Source organism: Buteo buteo, chromosome 16 (assembly GCF_964188355.1).
Source record: "Buteo buteo chromosome 16, bButBut1.hap1.1, whole genome shotgun sequence".
Classification (NCBI taxonomy): domain Eukaryota; kingdom Metazoa; phylum Chordata; class Aves; order Accipitriformes; family Accipitridae; genus Buteo; species Buteo buteo.
The window spans coordinates 29,520,630-29,536,366 of record NC_134186.1 but is presented as its reverse complement, the minus strand read 5'-3'; the positions used below and the strand labels follow the sequence as shown (position 1 = coordinate 29,536,366).

The 15,737-nt window shown below is 61.1% G+C and overlaps 2 protein-coding genes across 2 annotated transcripts; one reads left to right on the top strand and one right to left on the bottom strand.

Moving 5' to 3' along the window:
- The first annotated feature begins 488 nt into the window (after positions 1 to 488).
- Positions 489 to 5,918, top strand: VPS37C (VPS37C subunit of ESCRT-I). Its single transcript, XM_075048444.1, has 6 exons — positions 489 to 542; positions 1,504 to 1,609; positions 2,462 to 2,577; positions 2,655 to 2,826; positions 3,217 to 3,299; positions 3,568 to 5,918. Exons 3-6 carry the CDS (start codon positions 2,485 to 2,487, stop codon positions 4,309 to 4,311), a joined length of 1,092 nt encoding a protein of 363 aa, XP_074904545.1. The 5' UTR covers positions 489 to 542; positions 1,504 to 1,609; positions 2,462 to 2,484; the 3' UTR covers positions 4,312 to 5,918.
- A 1,039-nt stretch (positions 5,919 to 6,957) lies between these two features.
- CD5 (CD5 molecule) lies at positions 6,958 to 12,556 on the bottom strand. Its single transcript, XM_075048432.1, has 10 exons — positions 12,505 to 12,556; positions 11,228 to 11,266; positions 10,536 to 10,832; positions 10,393 to 10,455; positions 9,826 to 10,134; positions 8,621 to 8,905; positions 8,191 to 8,322; positions 7,717 to 7,770; positions 7,225 to 7,347; positions 6,958 to 7,043 (listed from the first exon to the last, which is right to left on the bottom strand). The coding sequence occupies exons 1-10, from the start codon at positions 12,554 to 12,556 to the stop codon at positions 6,958 to 6,960; spliced, it is 1,440 nt and encodes a 479-aa protein (XP_074904533.1).
- Positions 12,557 to 15,737: the final 3,181 nt, after the last annotated feature.

Sequence of the window (15,737 nt, the reverse complement as noted above, 5' to 3'; positions counted from 1 at the left end):
TGGCGGCCATACCCAGGTTGCTATGGTGTTGAAGACCGGAGTCAGGACGCATCAATAATCACACAAAATAATTTAGCAGATTGGCAATTCTTCCAGGAAGGCATAAAAGAAAAATTCAATTAAAGTCAATTATAAGGTAGGCAGCTGGGGGAAAGTACCAGAGTGTCAGGGCAGGCCCAGCGTGGCACAAACAGGTAGGACGTGAAGGCTCGAGCAGGCCACAGCTCGAGGAGAGCTACACCGGCAGGCAAAGACATAATATTTATTAAAAACAGACGTCGCATGTATAAAATACAGCCTCTCTGCAGCGGCACGGTAGCCCTGACACAGAGGCCTAGGCCCCGGCTGCCCGCCAGCCTCTCCGCCACAAGATGGCGGCGGCGGCGGGATGTACCACTCGCCTCCTCCTCCCCTCCGGGAAGGGCAACCTCTTCCCCGTCGTCGTCCCCCCCCGCCCCAACCTGTCGGTGGCACCGCCCACTTCCGCTCCCGCGCCGGAAGCCGGAAGCGCTGGGCGGAGGGAGGGTCCCGGTTGCGCGGCGGTGAGTGCGGGGCGGGGGCGGCGGAGCCGGTAACGGGGCCGAACCCTCGTGTCTCGTTGAGGGGAGGTGGGTTCTGCCCGCCCTGCCGCTGCCCCCGGCGTTCACGGCCTCTCCGTTGGGCGATTGACAGCCGTTACCCGCCGGGCGGGGGGGGGGCGGCTCGACCGGGCCTCGTACCGGGAGCCGCGGGGGAAACCCCGTTCCGCCGTCTCCGTGGGCCGCAGCCTCCTGGTTGCCGTTCCCCTCACCGTCCAGGACGGGCCCGGTGTTTGCGGAGCGGTCTCCGCCGTGTCCCGGTTGGAGAGCGGTCCCGAGCTGGCCTCGCTCCGCGGCTCCCCCAGGGTGCTGGGACGGGGAGGCCTTGGGTGGGCACCCCCAGCGCTGGGGGAGGCTTTCCCTAACCGGGGACAGAGCACCGAGGGGGTGACCGGGGTGTAGCAGTCCGGCAGGCAGCCCCTCACCGGTGCCCCAGCCTTTCTGAGCCACGGGAACCCGTGTGGTTCCTCTCGGAGAGGCCAAGTGTCACCTCGCTGGCTGCGTCTTACCGGAATGCTGCTAAAAAATTGTGAGATCTGGGAGTTGAGAGCCCCTGCCCAGTGCTGGTGCTCGGCCAGAGCCGAGGCAGTGCCAGCTCTTTGCGCCCACCCTCACCGGGGGCTGTTCGGAAGCTTCCCCCAGACCATCAGTGACCTCCGTGCCTGCACGGTGGTGGGGACTGAGCTTCTTGTTTGCCACTATTTCTAATTTTTCCCTCTTACACTTCATGAGCCTTATTAATAACAAAAACCCCCCAAACATAAGTTTATTTCTGTTTGCAGAGTGATGAAGTTACGTACGTAGGTAGTAAGGGAGGTAATTTCCCGGCTTTTAGGTGGTTGTTACTTGGACGGGTTTGGCTGGGTCCTGGGCAAAGAGATTTGGTAACCCTGAGCCTTACCTCGTCATTCTGTGTTACATGCAGAGGCTGACGCAACGCTCCCAGAGCGAGATCGTTGGGATGTTTCACCCGGGTGAAAGGTAGAAGAGCCACAGGCAATTAGGACGCCGCCAAAATCCCCATCTGTTTGGTATGTCCCTTTCCCTCTCAGTGGGAGTGCGCTGCTCCCGTGTTTCTCACCTGTTTTTAGTGTACTTCCGCATTATTGCACCCCACATCTTAAAACCTGTGACATGAACGTCTGATATTTGTTAAATATCAGACAGCCTGGATTATGTGGAATAAGTCATGGACGTAGTGCAGAAAATCCATTGTTTCTCTGATTTTAGTAATGTTCTTAAAATCACAAGTACTGGATTGAGTTCACCTCAAATGAATAATGCCATCACTTCGTGTTTTCTAAGGGTAACAGCAGTAAGTGAGGGAAACGATGGCACCATGTAGCTAGAAAGGAAAACATGGAAAGAAAACACATCAAATGAGATGGGAGCCGAGGAACTGGAGAGGTGGTGAGGTACGGGAAGACAAGGGTGGTGATGGTGGTCCCACCAGTGAGTGTGGGCTGTGGGTGGTTGGATGCGAGCAGATCGGGGAGGTTTGCTCAGCAGAACGGGAAGCTGGAATGGGACGACGCAGTGAGAAGCCAGCTGGAGTTTTGAGAGTCAGGGTGACGTCGCCCTGCTATCGAGTGGCTGTGAGTAGGTGTTTCCTTGACAAAACCGTCTGGCACACACAAGTAATCCTTCCAAATACGCTGTGAAAAGGAAAAAAGTCAGTTGCCAAAGCAGGAACAAGTAGATCTGTTTTCCTTCTCACTCTGCCCTCAGTCTCGCTGATTCTTTATAGCACAGGGGAACTTCTCTGGTGTAGCCGTTTCAAGCAGTTTAGCAAAGCTGGTTTTAAATCACTAATCGGATTAGTACCTATTTGGAGCTGGCTTTAGAAAACCTCATCTTTATTTGACTTCCTTTCCCCCTCCTAGGAGTCTGCAGTTCCTCTGGGAGGATGGACACCCTGAGGAACCGGACGGTGGAGGAACTCCAGGAGCTGCAGGAAAATGCAGAGGAGATCGAGCGCCTGGCCCTGGAGTCCCAGGAGGTGCGTGGGGATGGTGTGACATGGGCTGGGCTTCGTTAGCATTTCGCCTGCGCTGACTGTCACGTCTCCTTCCGCAGGTTCAGGAGCTGCAGCTGGAAAGGGAGATGGCCCTTGCCGCCAACCGGAGCTTGGCCGAGCAGAACCTGAAATTCCAGGCGCCGCTGGAGACGGGGCGCACCGACCTCTTTAACAAATACGAAGAGCTGCAGAAGCTGGCTGAGCGGTGTAAAGAGCAAAAGGCAAAACTGGGTGAGCGTTTGCAAACCTTGCATGCTTTCCGATGGAGTCACGTGGGCTGTAGTTAGTGCAACATCCTTCCCTTTTGCTTCTGCTTCCCTTGGCCATGTTGAGCAGAGGAACTCTTGAGGGTGGTGGCAGAAAGGACTCTGCTGCCTATAAAATCTATATTCTCCTGTTTCCTGGTCAAACTCAGTTGGACAGATCAAGGATGCTATCCCAGCAAAAAACCCTTCTAGTGCAGCAGTGGCTAAGGTTCTTTCCTCTTCAGATTTGCTCCTTGCATCAACAGTTTCCAAGGCAGGAAGGCATTCCTGTGAGAGTGCGACAGGGCTGTTTGCTAGTGATTTTTCCCTGTTTTGTGTTTAACGTTTTGCTCTGCTGCTCTCTTTGTTTCCCCAGAGAAATTTTCAGCAGCAATGCATCCTCAGACCTTGCTGGATCTCCTGCAGGTGGAAAGCCAGAAAATTGAGGAGGAGTCTGAGGTGAGCTTAAGGTTTAAATCCATTAGCAATTCAAGTGATTAGTCCTCAAAGACTTGTAATTACACTCCCAAACCTAATCCCTTAAATCAAGGATTATCTCTTTGGAGTTTGGCGTTCTTGCTCCGAAAAATTGGATTGCCCTTTGTTTGCTTGTGTGTGGTGCGATGGTCCTCTGTGTGTCTCTGAGAGAGACATAAATCCTAAGCTGGGCTTGGAGAAAAGGAGTAGAGGGATGCAGTGCTGAACCCGAGGCTGTCTTCTCTTCCAGAAAATGGCCGAGAAGTTCTTGGAGGGTGAGGTGCCCCTGGAGACATTTCTCGAGCAGTTTTCCGTGATGAGGAAGTTGTCCCACTTGCGCCGGGTCAGAGTTGAAAAGCTGCAGGAGATACTGAGGAAGTCAGAAGCATCGCAGGAGCCCGGCAGGGACTCTCAGCAGCCGCCACCGCCTCCTCACGTACCTGGGCCCACAGACCCGCCGAAGCCACAGCCTTTCCCTTCAGGGGCTCCTTTCCCTTTGCCCTACAGCCCAGCCCCAAGCATGCCGGTCGGCCCCACAGCCCATGGAGATCTCCCTCCTGCTCCTTTCTCTGGCTCCCCGGTCACCGTGGGACACGTTGCTTCCTCTCAGCCGAGCACCCAGCCCGTGTTTCCCTATAAGCCTCCTTCAGGTCCCGGATACCCACCGGCGCAGGCTGCTGACTCCGTGCCGGGGTATCCCAACCCTCCTTCGGGAGGCTCCTCTCCAGCTCCGGGCTATTCCTGGTCTCCGTCCAGGGGCCCACCTCAGCCCCCACCATTTCCTGGCTCTCACCCCTCTCCTCCGCCACCCAGACCCGGGTACCCTGCCTACTTTCCCCCTGGGGCAGGGAGGCCGCAGTGTCCCTACCCGACCCAGCCCGTTCTCCCTAGTTTCCCAATCCCTGCACAGCCTCCCTATCCTCCTGGACTGCCCCCGCCCTTTGGGTACCCCCCACCTCCAAACCCTCAGCGCCCTGCTTGGCCTGGCTACTAAATCAGGACTCCTGGGAGAGCGTCCTTTGCTGCTCCCTCCTCTTTTTGTGGACTGAGGAAGAAGAGCAAACCAAGAACGTTGCTCTTCGACCCATAGGTGCAAAAGCATTACGCAGGGTAAGAGACAGTAGCGGCTCTGGGCATCAGGTGGGCTGACGCTGTCCCCGCGAGCTGCAGCTCTTTAAGTTGGGTTTGTGACGATCACTGGTGCGCTGAAGTGTTTGCTTCCAAATCGGCTCGTCCAGGCTCCGGTGTGAAAGCCAGGTAGTCATCTGGGTACTTGGCTGGGGTACGTGGGAACGATGTGCACTGATTGCAGCCGCTAAGAGCCGAACCCCCTCGTCTGCGTGTGCGAGAGCATGCGTGGGTGAGCGAGAGACCGCTCCGTGTGTGCCTGTCCTTTGCTATGTGGGTAACAGATATAGTATCATAATTCTAAGCCTTTTCACAGGTGTTCAAAAGACACAGTGGGAATCTCTGACAGTATACACAAAATACTCACTGCTTTCCAAGAACCTTCCTGGAAGCGGGAGGCAGAGCCCGCCCGGCTTGCAGGCGATTTGTAACTGCTTGTAGCAGGGAGAAGCAGCTAGCTCACCCCTTGGGTGGGCCAGGCCTTGAGATCCGTGTCTGTCTTTACCGCTGCTGCTTTTGTCCAGCACGGGAGCCTTTCCCAGGCTGGGCCGGCTGTGCGCTGTCTCGCCAAGGGCACGAAGGCTCTGGTAGCTCCCCAGAGTTCAATGCATGGATATTATCTGTGCTTTTGAAGTAAACTGGGCTGGCACGATGTCTCAGGCTGCTGCTGCTTTGGGGGCACGTGCCTCAGGTCACAGGGAGGAGCGGGAGTTGGTGCCTCCTGCCCAGCTTTGTGAAACGCTGGGGCTCGGCAGCCTCCTCCTGTATCCCCGGCCTCTCCTGCGGTGCCCAGGGGAACGGGGCAGTTATTTGGGGTGCTACAGTCTCCAGCCTTCCTCACATCCCCCTTCTCACAAAACACTAGGTAACGGATGGAGCAATGAGTTAACATTAATGGAAATGGGATTTGCTTTGCTCAGCACTTTATCCTACGAATCCTGCCTGTATCCCTGTAAGTTATTTATAAGGAAAGATTACTAATGGACTAGAACAAGGCAAATGCTTCTGGGGTTTGATGGAAACAATTCCATATCTGTGGTTAATTACAGTAATAAAACTTGATGAATTGCACGTGGGGTCACAGCAGTGGTTGCTTTCGGAAATGATGGGGCATCCAGCTGACGCTTTCTATTGATCATTTTATGCCCTCCTGGCATCCTTACACCAACTTCCTCTTGATTTTGTCAATAAAACCTTTCACCCTCTTGCAGGACCATCTTCTTCAAACTCCTCTTTCCTGTTTTCTTGTTTTCATCTTTCCTAAGGGGCCCATTTGCGTGGGGCTCTTCTGCATCAGCCCATCTCTCCCCTCCTTTGGCGCTGTCTTGTGTTTTCCCTCCCCACCTGGCAAGTTAGGTGGTCTACAGGACAGTACTGGTAGCGTTGGAAGGAAAGAAGAGAACAAGATATAATTACTAGAAAAAACAATTTTATTACAACGGTTATTGCTTATTAAATATCTCTGACTTGTTCTCGGTATTTCTGCCTTCCCTATGCTCCTGACATCCATGCTTTGCTTTATATATCTGCCCAAATCTCACGCCATCCCACACAAACACAGCCAAGCGCGTGTCTTTGCAGCTTCCCTGGGAACCCGGCAGACGTGGGTCTCGCAGTCTTTCTCGTGAAGCTCAGCACCCCGGTATCGGAGCGCCTGACAGACAGCCGCCGATTTCGCTTTCAGCCTGGCCCAGGTGGGAGGAGGAGTGTGGTTATCCTGGTTTTGAGAGACAAAGAAGTCTGCAAACCCCCTCTAAACGGCCATAAGTGTGGCTGCTCAGCTCTCAGTGCAGGTATGAAGCCTGCTGCAACCAGGCTGCCTCTTAGACTCACGCAAATAGCTTTAAAAACCTCCTCCACCTTGCACTCTCCCACAAGGGAGTCTCAAAAGCAAGAAGAAGCTTTCTCGGAAGGGTGCTTGCGTACCAGGGCACAGGCGAAGCTGAGCTAGGCTGGATTAGAGCTGAGCCATGCGTGCCTGGTGCCCGGTATGAGCGGGTACGGAGGAGCACGGGCGGGTTTGGCTCCAAGTCTGGCAGGGGTTGGGGGCACCTGGCCCCGGAGGTCTCCCATCACACTTATGGGAAGGGGAAGCAGGCAGGCTTTCTTCCAAGGTGAGCAGCGCAGGTATTTGTCATCTCTTCCGTCAGCTTCGTTCAGTTCATCGTTGCAGAGAATCGCAGAAGGGTTTGGGTTGGAAAGGACCTTCAAAGATCATCTTGTTCAACCCCCTGCCATGGGCAGGGACGTCTTTCGCTAGATCGGGTTGCTCGAAATTTACCTTTCTTGTGCTGCATCCCACCTCTGCCTGCAGGGCGGGAAAGCGGTTGACGAAGGAAACGAGGTCGCTTGCAGAAAATGCAAGAAAAGCCGCTACATCAGCAGTTGCACAGCTTTGCTGCCATGTGCGTGACCACCCTGGGACAGCACCGGGTGGTGGGCAGGAGCGGGGGGGGGTGGCTCGGTTGGGGATCAGGGCAGCCCGAGGGGGTCCCAGCTCCGGCAAGGGGCATCACACTCTGCGGGCAGAATGCAGGTCGTAGTCGCTGTCGGAGGAGTTGTCCGGAGGGTTGGAAGCTCTGCACGTGCCTTCCAGGGCTGCGGGGGAATGATGTGTCTCATTCTGGCGGCTGGGGGTGCACCCCAGCCCCGGCACAGCCGCCTCCCCCAATGTCGGCAAAAGTTTTGCCGTGACGCTCTTGCCCGGGCGGTTCATCCCCGCCGGCGTGCGTGGGAAGGGAGAACGGAGGAGCCATTCCCGGCATCCTCCTGCGCTTACCTGGGTAAGCCGAGAGGTAGGAGCTCTTTTGGGGGGGCTGAGCGTAGTCGTTGTCCCCCCCCTGCACCCGCTGCCCCTCTGCCCGCGGCCTCAGGGTGACGGTGCTGTTGCGGTGGAAGGAGACTGGAAGAAATGGTGGGAGAAGGGTCAGGATTGGGGGATGGGAAGGAGGGGGGCGAGGATTTGGGGCCGCAGCAGCAGGTTCGAGGCGACGCACCCACCCCGCTGCCTGGGAGGGGAAGGGGGCTGAGTAAAAGCGGGACCCGCTCCCGCGCTGCGAGCCGGGGCTCGGCTCTCCCGGCTGAGTTAATATCGCGCCCATGAGTCAACGTGGTGGCAGGAAGCGAGAGCCGGGGCTGGGCGCGAGCCCGCTCACACCTCCGCCCCACGGTGCTTCTTGCGGTCCGGGGGCGAGCAGCCCCCAAGCCAGCCCCAAAACCAGCCCCAGCCCCATGGTAGTGGGGGGGGGGGCACCAGCTCACTGCTCCTCACCCGTCTGGTTGAGTCCCGTGGGGCCGATCCACTGGCGCTGCTTCTTTTTGGAGACTGGAAGGCAGAGGCGAGCGGTGAGAGGGGGATCTCTCCCAGGACCTGGCTAATGCCCCTGCCCCAAGCTTCGCTTCCTCCGGCTGCCTCCCCCCCGCCAGCCCCATATGCCATCCCAAATAATCTCCCCTGCCCAGTAATCCCCCCCCCCGAGACCCTCCGCCTGCTCTTTTGTGTCCGCTCGCCGCCTAATCCCTGCAAAACGCACCCTGTTCCCCCGGCCACCCCCCCTCTCTGTGCCCACACCGCGTGGGGCAGGGGGGATCTGTCAGGCTGAGCGGCACGTGCATCTCCCAAAACCCCCCCCTCCCAAAAGGGGATGGGGGGGAAAGCGGCAGGGATGGATGCACGGAGCTGCCGCGTGGTGATTGCGGAGCAGGAGGAGGAGGAGGAGGAGAAGCTCCAGCGCTCGTCACCTACTTCTCTTCATCAGCCTCCTGTAGGCAGGAGGGCCGCAGATGAGGAGGAGGATGCCGAAGAGAAGCAGGGCCAGGCAGATGCTCACGATGGTGCCTGCTGCCGTGCCGGTGGGCTGCGGCTTCGAGTCCTGGCCTGGGGAGAGGACGGGTGTCACCGGACGAGACCCTCGTGCCCAGGCGAAGGCTGATGCCGGGAGGTTGAGCACCCACCGCCCTGCCGGGAGGACTGCAGGGAGCCCCGGCAAGTTTTTCCCCATCCCCTGCCCCGAGCTCACATCCTCTGCCCGTTCCCAAGGCATTCACACGTGGAAATCCCAGCTCCCAGCAGGAGCAAGGTTTTCAGCCAGGGATGCCCAGCACCGGGTGCTGCAGGCAGCACTGCCCGTATCCCCACGGTGCTCCTGGGGATCGAGCCCCGTTCGGTGGCTTACACACGACTCTGGTCCTGGAGCAGGTCTGGAGAGCCCCGAGGCTGGTGCGGCAGAGGTGCAGGTTGCGACCCTTACAGGTGACACCCGTCGAAGGGGGTTCCTGGATTTTGGTACTGGAGGAGAGGTTCCCGCACCGCAGCTCCCGACACAGCTGCCTGCCCCACTCGGCTCGTTGCGCAGAATTGTCGCACAGCACGTGCCACTGCCCCTCGTGAAAGACCTCGACGTCCCCTTCGCACGGCGTGGGGCCGGCCGCCAGCCTCCGCAGGGCCTGGGGCTGGGAGCCTGGGGGAGAGAGGCAGAGAGGGGGTCGGACCCACGGGGAGACATCACGGCCGCCTCCGTGGGGCTCGGCATCCTGCCGGCGCGCGGTCCTCCTTCCGCCGGGACCGGCTCTTGGCACAGGGATGCTCACGGCATCTCGGCTTCCCCTTGTGCCGCTGGGACCGGGGGGGATACGTGCGAGCCGTACCGGGGCCACGCGTTGAGGAGCTTTGAGCTGTCCCTCCGGGAAACGCAGCGGTGGAAGCCCGCTCTGCCAGCTGCCGCGGTGCAGCCCGTTAAACCCCCAAATCCCACAGGCGGGCTTTTAAGCTCGGGCAGATGGCAGGGCCCGAAGCGAGCCCGCTCCTCGCCCCGTGGCTTGGCTCTCCGTGCTGCGGCACCGGCACCAAGCCGCTCCGCGGGGAGATGCTCGTGGCAGGGGAGGTGTTCACAGCAGGGAGATGCTCGTGGCAAGCACCGGAGAAGTACGGACGAGCAGGGTGCCGGGCTCTGCCGCCATGCCCCGCACGCCCGTGTTGGGTTTTGGGGTGCTAACACGGCGCTTGCTATCCGCTGCTCTCGCTCCCCGGGTTTTCCTACTTGCAACGCCGCTGCGTTCGAAGCCCGGGGCTGGGGGTGCCGCTGCCAGGAACCGGGCGCAGCGGGGAGGTTTCCTGTTTTGCCTTCGCGTGCAGGAGAGCAAGAGCAGGAGTGGGGGGGTGGGGGGGTGGGGGGCAGATGGGGATGGGGCTGTTGTGTGGCCCGGGGCTTCAGCCTGCGGCCAGGCATCCAGCCCAGCGATATCGCCGGGGTTCTCACACCTCTGCAAGGGGGAAAGCAGCCCGCGGCCCCAGAGCAAGCCACGGACCGCTCAGCCGGTTGGCCAGGGCAAGCAAGGGGTCCGGGGAAGGAGCGGGGACCACGCTGGGGCGAGCTCTTACCGGAGCAGATGATGAAGGCAGGCTCTTCCCCCCGCCGGGCACTGGTCCTGTTGAAGCAGTCGAAGAGTGAAGGGGTCTTGCAGGACTCCACCACCTCCCACCGGACCGGCAAGTGGCTTCCTCGCTCCGGCTTGGCGTAGCTACGGCTGTCGATGGAGGTGCCGCAGTGGAGATCCTGGCAGATGCGGGTGGCCAGCTCCAGCCAGATGCCCGGGCTCTCCGCCACGGCCCCCCACAGCCCCTGCCTGTGCAGCTCCACAAAGCCCGAGCAGCCAAAGTCCCCGTCCACCAGCCGCAGCCTGGCGGGTCCTGGCAAGGGATGGGGGAAAAAAAAGCATCTCGTTACAGACCGAGACGACATTTCTCTCCGTTCTTGAGCAGAAAGTCCTCGAGCCCGCCACATCTGAAGCTTAACTGCCCCGTCCTTGCTGCAAACACTGTTAATGAGATCAGGCGATCTCGCAAGGCGGGGGGCGGTTTGCTTTGCCGTGCGTGCCCCCCGGTTTGGCCGTTGCCGTTCCACTCCCCTCTGCCATGCCCGGGGCTGGGCAGGGATGGGGCTCTTACCGGTGGGCTCCGGGGTGGTGGCCGGCGGTAACGTTGGGGTCTTGGGGGTGGTTTTCACCGGCTCTGAAACAAGAAGAGAAAGGTGAGGTCAGGGCAGCTGGTCCCCTGGGACGATGGTGGCCAGGGTGGGGGTCCAGGCTCACCGCTGCAGATGACGATGACATATTCCGTGCAATTTCCCGGCACCCAGCGGCACGTCGCCGGGGCGGCCGCCGGCCGCGTGCACTTCAGCAGCCCTGTGTTTGGTGGTTCCTTCCTGCTGGTGAAGACGAGCTGGAGGGGTTTGGTGATGGAGGGGCCGCAACCCAGCCGCTGGCAAATGCCGTCCACGCGGGGCTCGCTCACGCCGTCCCGGCACACGCGGCTCCACCTGCCATCCCACTTCACCTCCAGCATCCCGGCACAGCGGCAGCCGCCGCCGATGAGCTGCAGGCTGGGCTCTGCGGGGAAAGCACGGGCGTTAGGGGCTTTCCTTCCCTTCGTGGCATGTTTTCCACCCGGGGCTGGAAAAGCCCTTGTCGGCTCGTCGCTGCAGTCAGGCTGGCCGCTCGGCACCGGCGTGCCCCGCGGCGGCAGCCGGGGCTTCTCGCAAAGTGGGGCAGGAAGGAAACGGAGCGTTGGGGGGCGCACGGGCAGGCAGGGGGGCTCGCGGGGGTATGTGCGGGTGCCGTGGGGTTGAGCTGGGACGCTAGGCTGCGTGGAGCCCGCGATGCAGCGGAGCCAGCTTCCCGGCCGAGGCAGCTCTGGCAGCCGCCATGCTAACGAAGCCCCGGCCGAGGAGCTGCTAACGAAGCCGCGGCGCGGTCCCCGAGGCTTTGTCCCCGTGCGCTCTCACCTCCAGCGCTCAGGGTGGCTCCTCCGTGGCCGGGGATGGCTGCAAGAGAGAGGGGGACAGGGCGTCAGTCCTGCTCCTCGCCCCGGGGGAGGTGGGAGCCCCCAGCCGAGGGCAGAGGCTCCTGGCTTTTGGCCTCTTGGTGGTTATTTTGGGGGAGAAAGGCGATTCTGGGGGCTCAGGTCAGCCTTTCACCAGGGTAAAGATGCTGCCGGTGGAAAGGAGCCGGCGATGGCGGCCAGGAGCTCCCTGGCCATGCCATACTCTGCGCCGACCCGGCTGTAATGTTTGGGGGACACCTCTGTCCCCAAAGCTCAGCAATGGAGACAAAGCCCCAGGCTGGCCGCATGCCCCTCCGCGGTGCTTGGGGCCGGAGGAGGAGGAGGCTGGGTCATGCTGGCTTTTTCCTTAGCAATAGAAGACCATTTTCTGGCTTTCTCGGTGAATTTGCTCTCGCTCCTCCTCCTCACACCTTTAATTAAAATAAATAAATACAAACGACTTCACGCAACTGGCCATAGCGCTGCCTGCTAGGCTGCCCATCCATCTGCTGGTACACAATTATGGCTGAAAAAAGACAGACAAGGGCACCTGCTAATTACCGCTAACTAGCTAGCGTCACTACTGGTAGGAAGAGTACGGCCAAGCAGCGACGGATGGTCCCACCATCACCGCAATGAGCCGGAGCGGCACGGTGCCTACGCCATGTGGACCAAGGGGCAGCTGGGGGTGGCAGGAGCTGGCAGAGAAGGAGGATGGGGGGCGGCTGCCTGCCCCCCAGCACCCGTAGGCTCACTCCTGGGGTGTGATGACCATCCTGGGGACCCCCAGAGCCGGGAGGGACCGGACACGCGTGGCTCTGGCCGAGGCGTGCCCGTACTCTCCTCGCCGCCCGCGTTTTGGTGTGGGCTCGGCGGTCCCGCTGCTGGTCACCAGCCCCTCTCCCCCTCCCCGGCCCGAGCCCCCGTGCTCGGGATTTGCCCAGGACGGGCACGTGGGACCCCCGGCCCGGTGCCACGAGTGAGCCGAGACAGGAGCATCGGTGACCCCCAGCCGAGGGCACAGGGCTGAGCCCCCCCAAAACATGCCCGGCTGCCTGGCAGCGGGAAACCCGGGGGGTTTTGCCGTGGGATTTCAGGGGTCCCGGGCTGCGGCAAGGCTGGGTCCCCTTCCGCATCCCTGCCACCGGAGCTGCCGGCACAGCGGGTACGCTCGGGTAAAGCGACCACGGCCCCCACACCCCCTACCCCTTGGCGGCACTGAGCCCCCACCGTACTCACCCCACATCCCCAGCAAGACCAGCAGGCGCAGGGTGGGCAACTGGGCTGCCATGGGCACGGCCAGCCGCCTCCTCCGCCCCGGCGCTGGCGGCTGAGCGGGAGGCTGCCGGGGGCACCGCCGCCTCTGCTACCCAGCCCGGGGAAGGCAGGCAAGGGGGGACGGGCAGGAACAGGCTGTTTTTCCTCCCTCTGTGGTTTTCTGCGTCACATCTATGCTCGTTTGAAGTCTTAACCTGGCAGCTGCCTCCCCAGGTCCCGCTGAGCATGAGAGCAAGAGCAAAGGGGAGAGAAACCGGGGGGGGGCGAAGCCCCCCCATCCCATCCTGGGGTCCCCCCATCAGCCCCCCATCTCTGCAGAGGGTGTGAGCCCAGGAGATGGTGAATGTACAGGGGTCCGGGGGACCCCAGCTCTCTCTTGGGTGCCCAAAAAGCTGCTGGTGACTCGAAGGCAGCGTGGCCAAGCGAGAGCCAGGGGCACCCAGAGCTGGCACCCGAAGGAGAGCCGGGGGGGGACGAGCCAAGGGGTGCGGGAGGTTTCTGGGTGGTCAGAGCTGGCGGCATTCACCGGGAGGAATCCCAGCCCCAGCAGCAGCTCCCTGGTGCCGGTGAGCTCTTTTGGGAGCCAGCACACTGGGTTGCAATGGGAAAATGGGTGACAGCCACTAAACCCAACAGCCCAAGCTCCCACGAGCGCCGGATCCCACCCTCGCTGCCACAAGGAGACCTGTGGCCGCTCTCACGTAACACAAGCCGCTGCCAAAAATAGCCTCCCCTTGCCAGCGGCTGCTTCCCTCCTCCTCCTTGCCGGCTTGCATCGGCTCTGCCCTGGCTGCACCGCCACCCTCGCCACCGCCTGCGGTCACCGGTCGAGGCGAGCGGCACTGCCGTGCCGGGGCAGGAAATGTGCCGTGCCAGGCGCTGCCCATGCTGCCAGCTCCTGAAAAGGAGCTGATGCATGCCACACCATGCCATGCCACACCATGCCATGCCATGCCATGCAATGCCATGCCATGCCGTGCCACGCCATGCCAAGCCACCACGTGCCCTGCAGGCTACGGCAGCACCCGAAGCACCGCGATGGCCCCATGGGATTGGGGAGGTTTCATCCAGACATGTCCCTGCTTCTCCCAGTTGCTGGCACCCCAGGGGCACCATATATCCCTGCAAGGGCACGTGGGGCACAAGCGGTGATGGACTAGGGAAGGGAGAGGCTTTAATTGATTGTGCCCTAATTAATTCCTCCAAATCCAGGTCATGCATGCTAACGATGGCAGCTGTTTTCCATTGACCCGGTGGCATTTCTGCTGAAAGGAGAGCACCCAGCTGGGGCCTGGTGTTGGGGAAACTGTGCTTATTGGGCAGCTTGGGGAGGTTAGGGAGAGCTCCTGTCCCCTCCTGCTGCCACCACCCTGGGCTGTTGCCCGGAGGGATGCTCCGGTCCTCAACCCTGGAGCGGGGCCTCTGCTCCTCTGGGAGTTTCCTGCCCCAAAACTCTCCCCGAGCTGAAGATTTTCCATGACTCAAGAGGAAGCTTGCTGGCGTGCGGTGAGCGGCAGGCTGCCGTGGGCTGCCAGGCACAGGCAGGGCCAGGCAGAGATGCTCGGGGAGGTCGGGCAGAGATGCCAGGCGATGCTGGCAGCGTAGGCACACCGTCTCCAGCCAGGTCCCGGCATCCCTGGAGGTAACCCAGCTCGGCAATGCCCTCCTAGCTCCTTTGGCTTCTTGCAGCCTCTGCATCCCCTTGGTCGGGCAGAGCGCTGCCTGCCCCTGCCGGCGCTGGGCAGTGCTGAGCCCCCGCAGCGCAGGGCTGTGGGCTGCTCCCTGCAGCCCCCGCTTGTTCCCATCCCCTCCCAGTCATCCTGGGGCTCCTGCTGAACCCCGCGACCAGGCTGGGGCTGTGATGGGAATAAGCCCTGCCAGGGTGTTCCATGGGGTGTTGGAGGTCCTGGTGCTGCCCCCCACCCACCCACGGGCTCTGGCCTGGCGCAGCTTTGGCAATGTCTTGGGAAAGGGGCACAAGTCACAGACCCGATCCCGGGCCAACCTCTCCCGTGGGACTCAGCTGGGGCTGCACCGGGGCCAGTCCCGGGGGGTTCTGTGGGCAGGAGCCAAGCCCCTCTCACCCCAAATTGACCTGAGGTCGGTGATACACTCCGAGGCATCCCGGGATGCTTTGCCTCTAGGAAGGGTCCACCTCCCCCCCCCGGTTATCCGAGGATACCTGACCCCCACAGACGTGGGGTGCTTGGGGTCCAGACCTCCTCCCCCCCCGAGCCGTGGCTGGCTCTGGAGGCCCTGACATGCCGCAGATGGGGTTTGTGCCGTAGCTCGGTTAAAGCATCCCTTCTTGCTGCAGGCAATGCAAGTCAGCTCAGCATCGTCTGCACGCTGTGACAGATAAGGATGATTATAATATCTTTCCGGAGGGGTCGGGGGAGAGCGCTGGGACGTGCTGACATGCTGCCTGCCCGTGAGAAGCCTTTTAAGAGGCAGGAGCTGCCTTTAGTGCAAGCAGGAACAGGCTTGTTGCCTGTCAGCACGCTGCTGTTATCCTAATGATGGTGGAAATGGCATTTCCTAGCGCCTGTCGCTGCGTGCAGGAGCAGCAGCTCGAGTAAACAGTTGACGCTGATGTACCTGTCTTCTGGCTGGAGACGACACGTGGGCCCTTTGCCCCATGCCCAGTGGGAACTGGGTTATCCACCCTGGAACACTGGTACTTACTGGGCACGGGTACCCCCTGGGCATCAACATCCCCCAGTTCACTGCCCGGCCGTGCCACGGTCCGAGCGGTCCCAACAGCCGCCCTTTGCAAAGGTGCCATCATCTCCTCCCCAGCCTCGCCGCCCTGGCACGGGGAGCCACACGTGTGTGACGGGGGGCACCCCCTGCGCCCACCCCCGTGCCCACTCCCGTCCCCTCTGCGCTCGCAGCAGCCGTCTCCTTGCTCTCGCCTCGCTCCTCTCCCCTTTGTCTGGGGCTTTGTTGCTATTTTGGTGCTTCCTCCGTTGTTGCGGCGTGGCCCCTTTGTTCGGGGCCGCCGGAGCCTCTCGCCTTGGTAAACAGCTGAAGGATGTGGCGGGGGGCAAATTTTCCACGGGGGCGGGTCTGAACCCCAGCCTCCGCCGAGGCTCCACCTCGTTGTGCCCCGGGAGATGGAAACCCGCCGATGGGTACCGGGGTGGGAGATGCTCCGCGGGATTCGGCTTGCTGGCAGAAAGAGCCGTATGGGG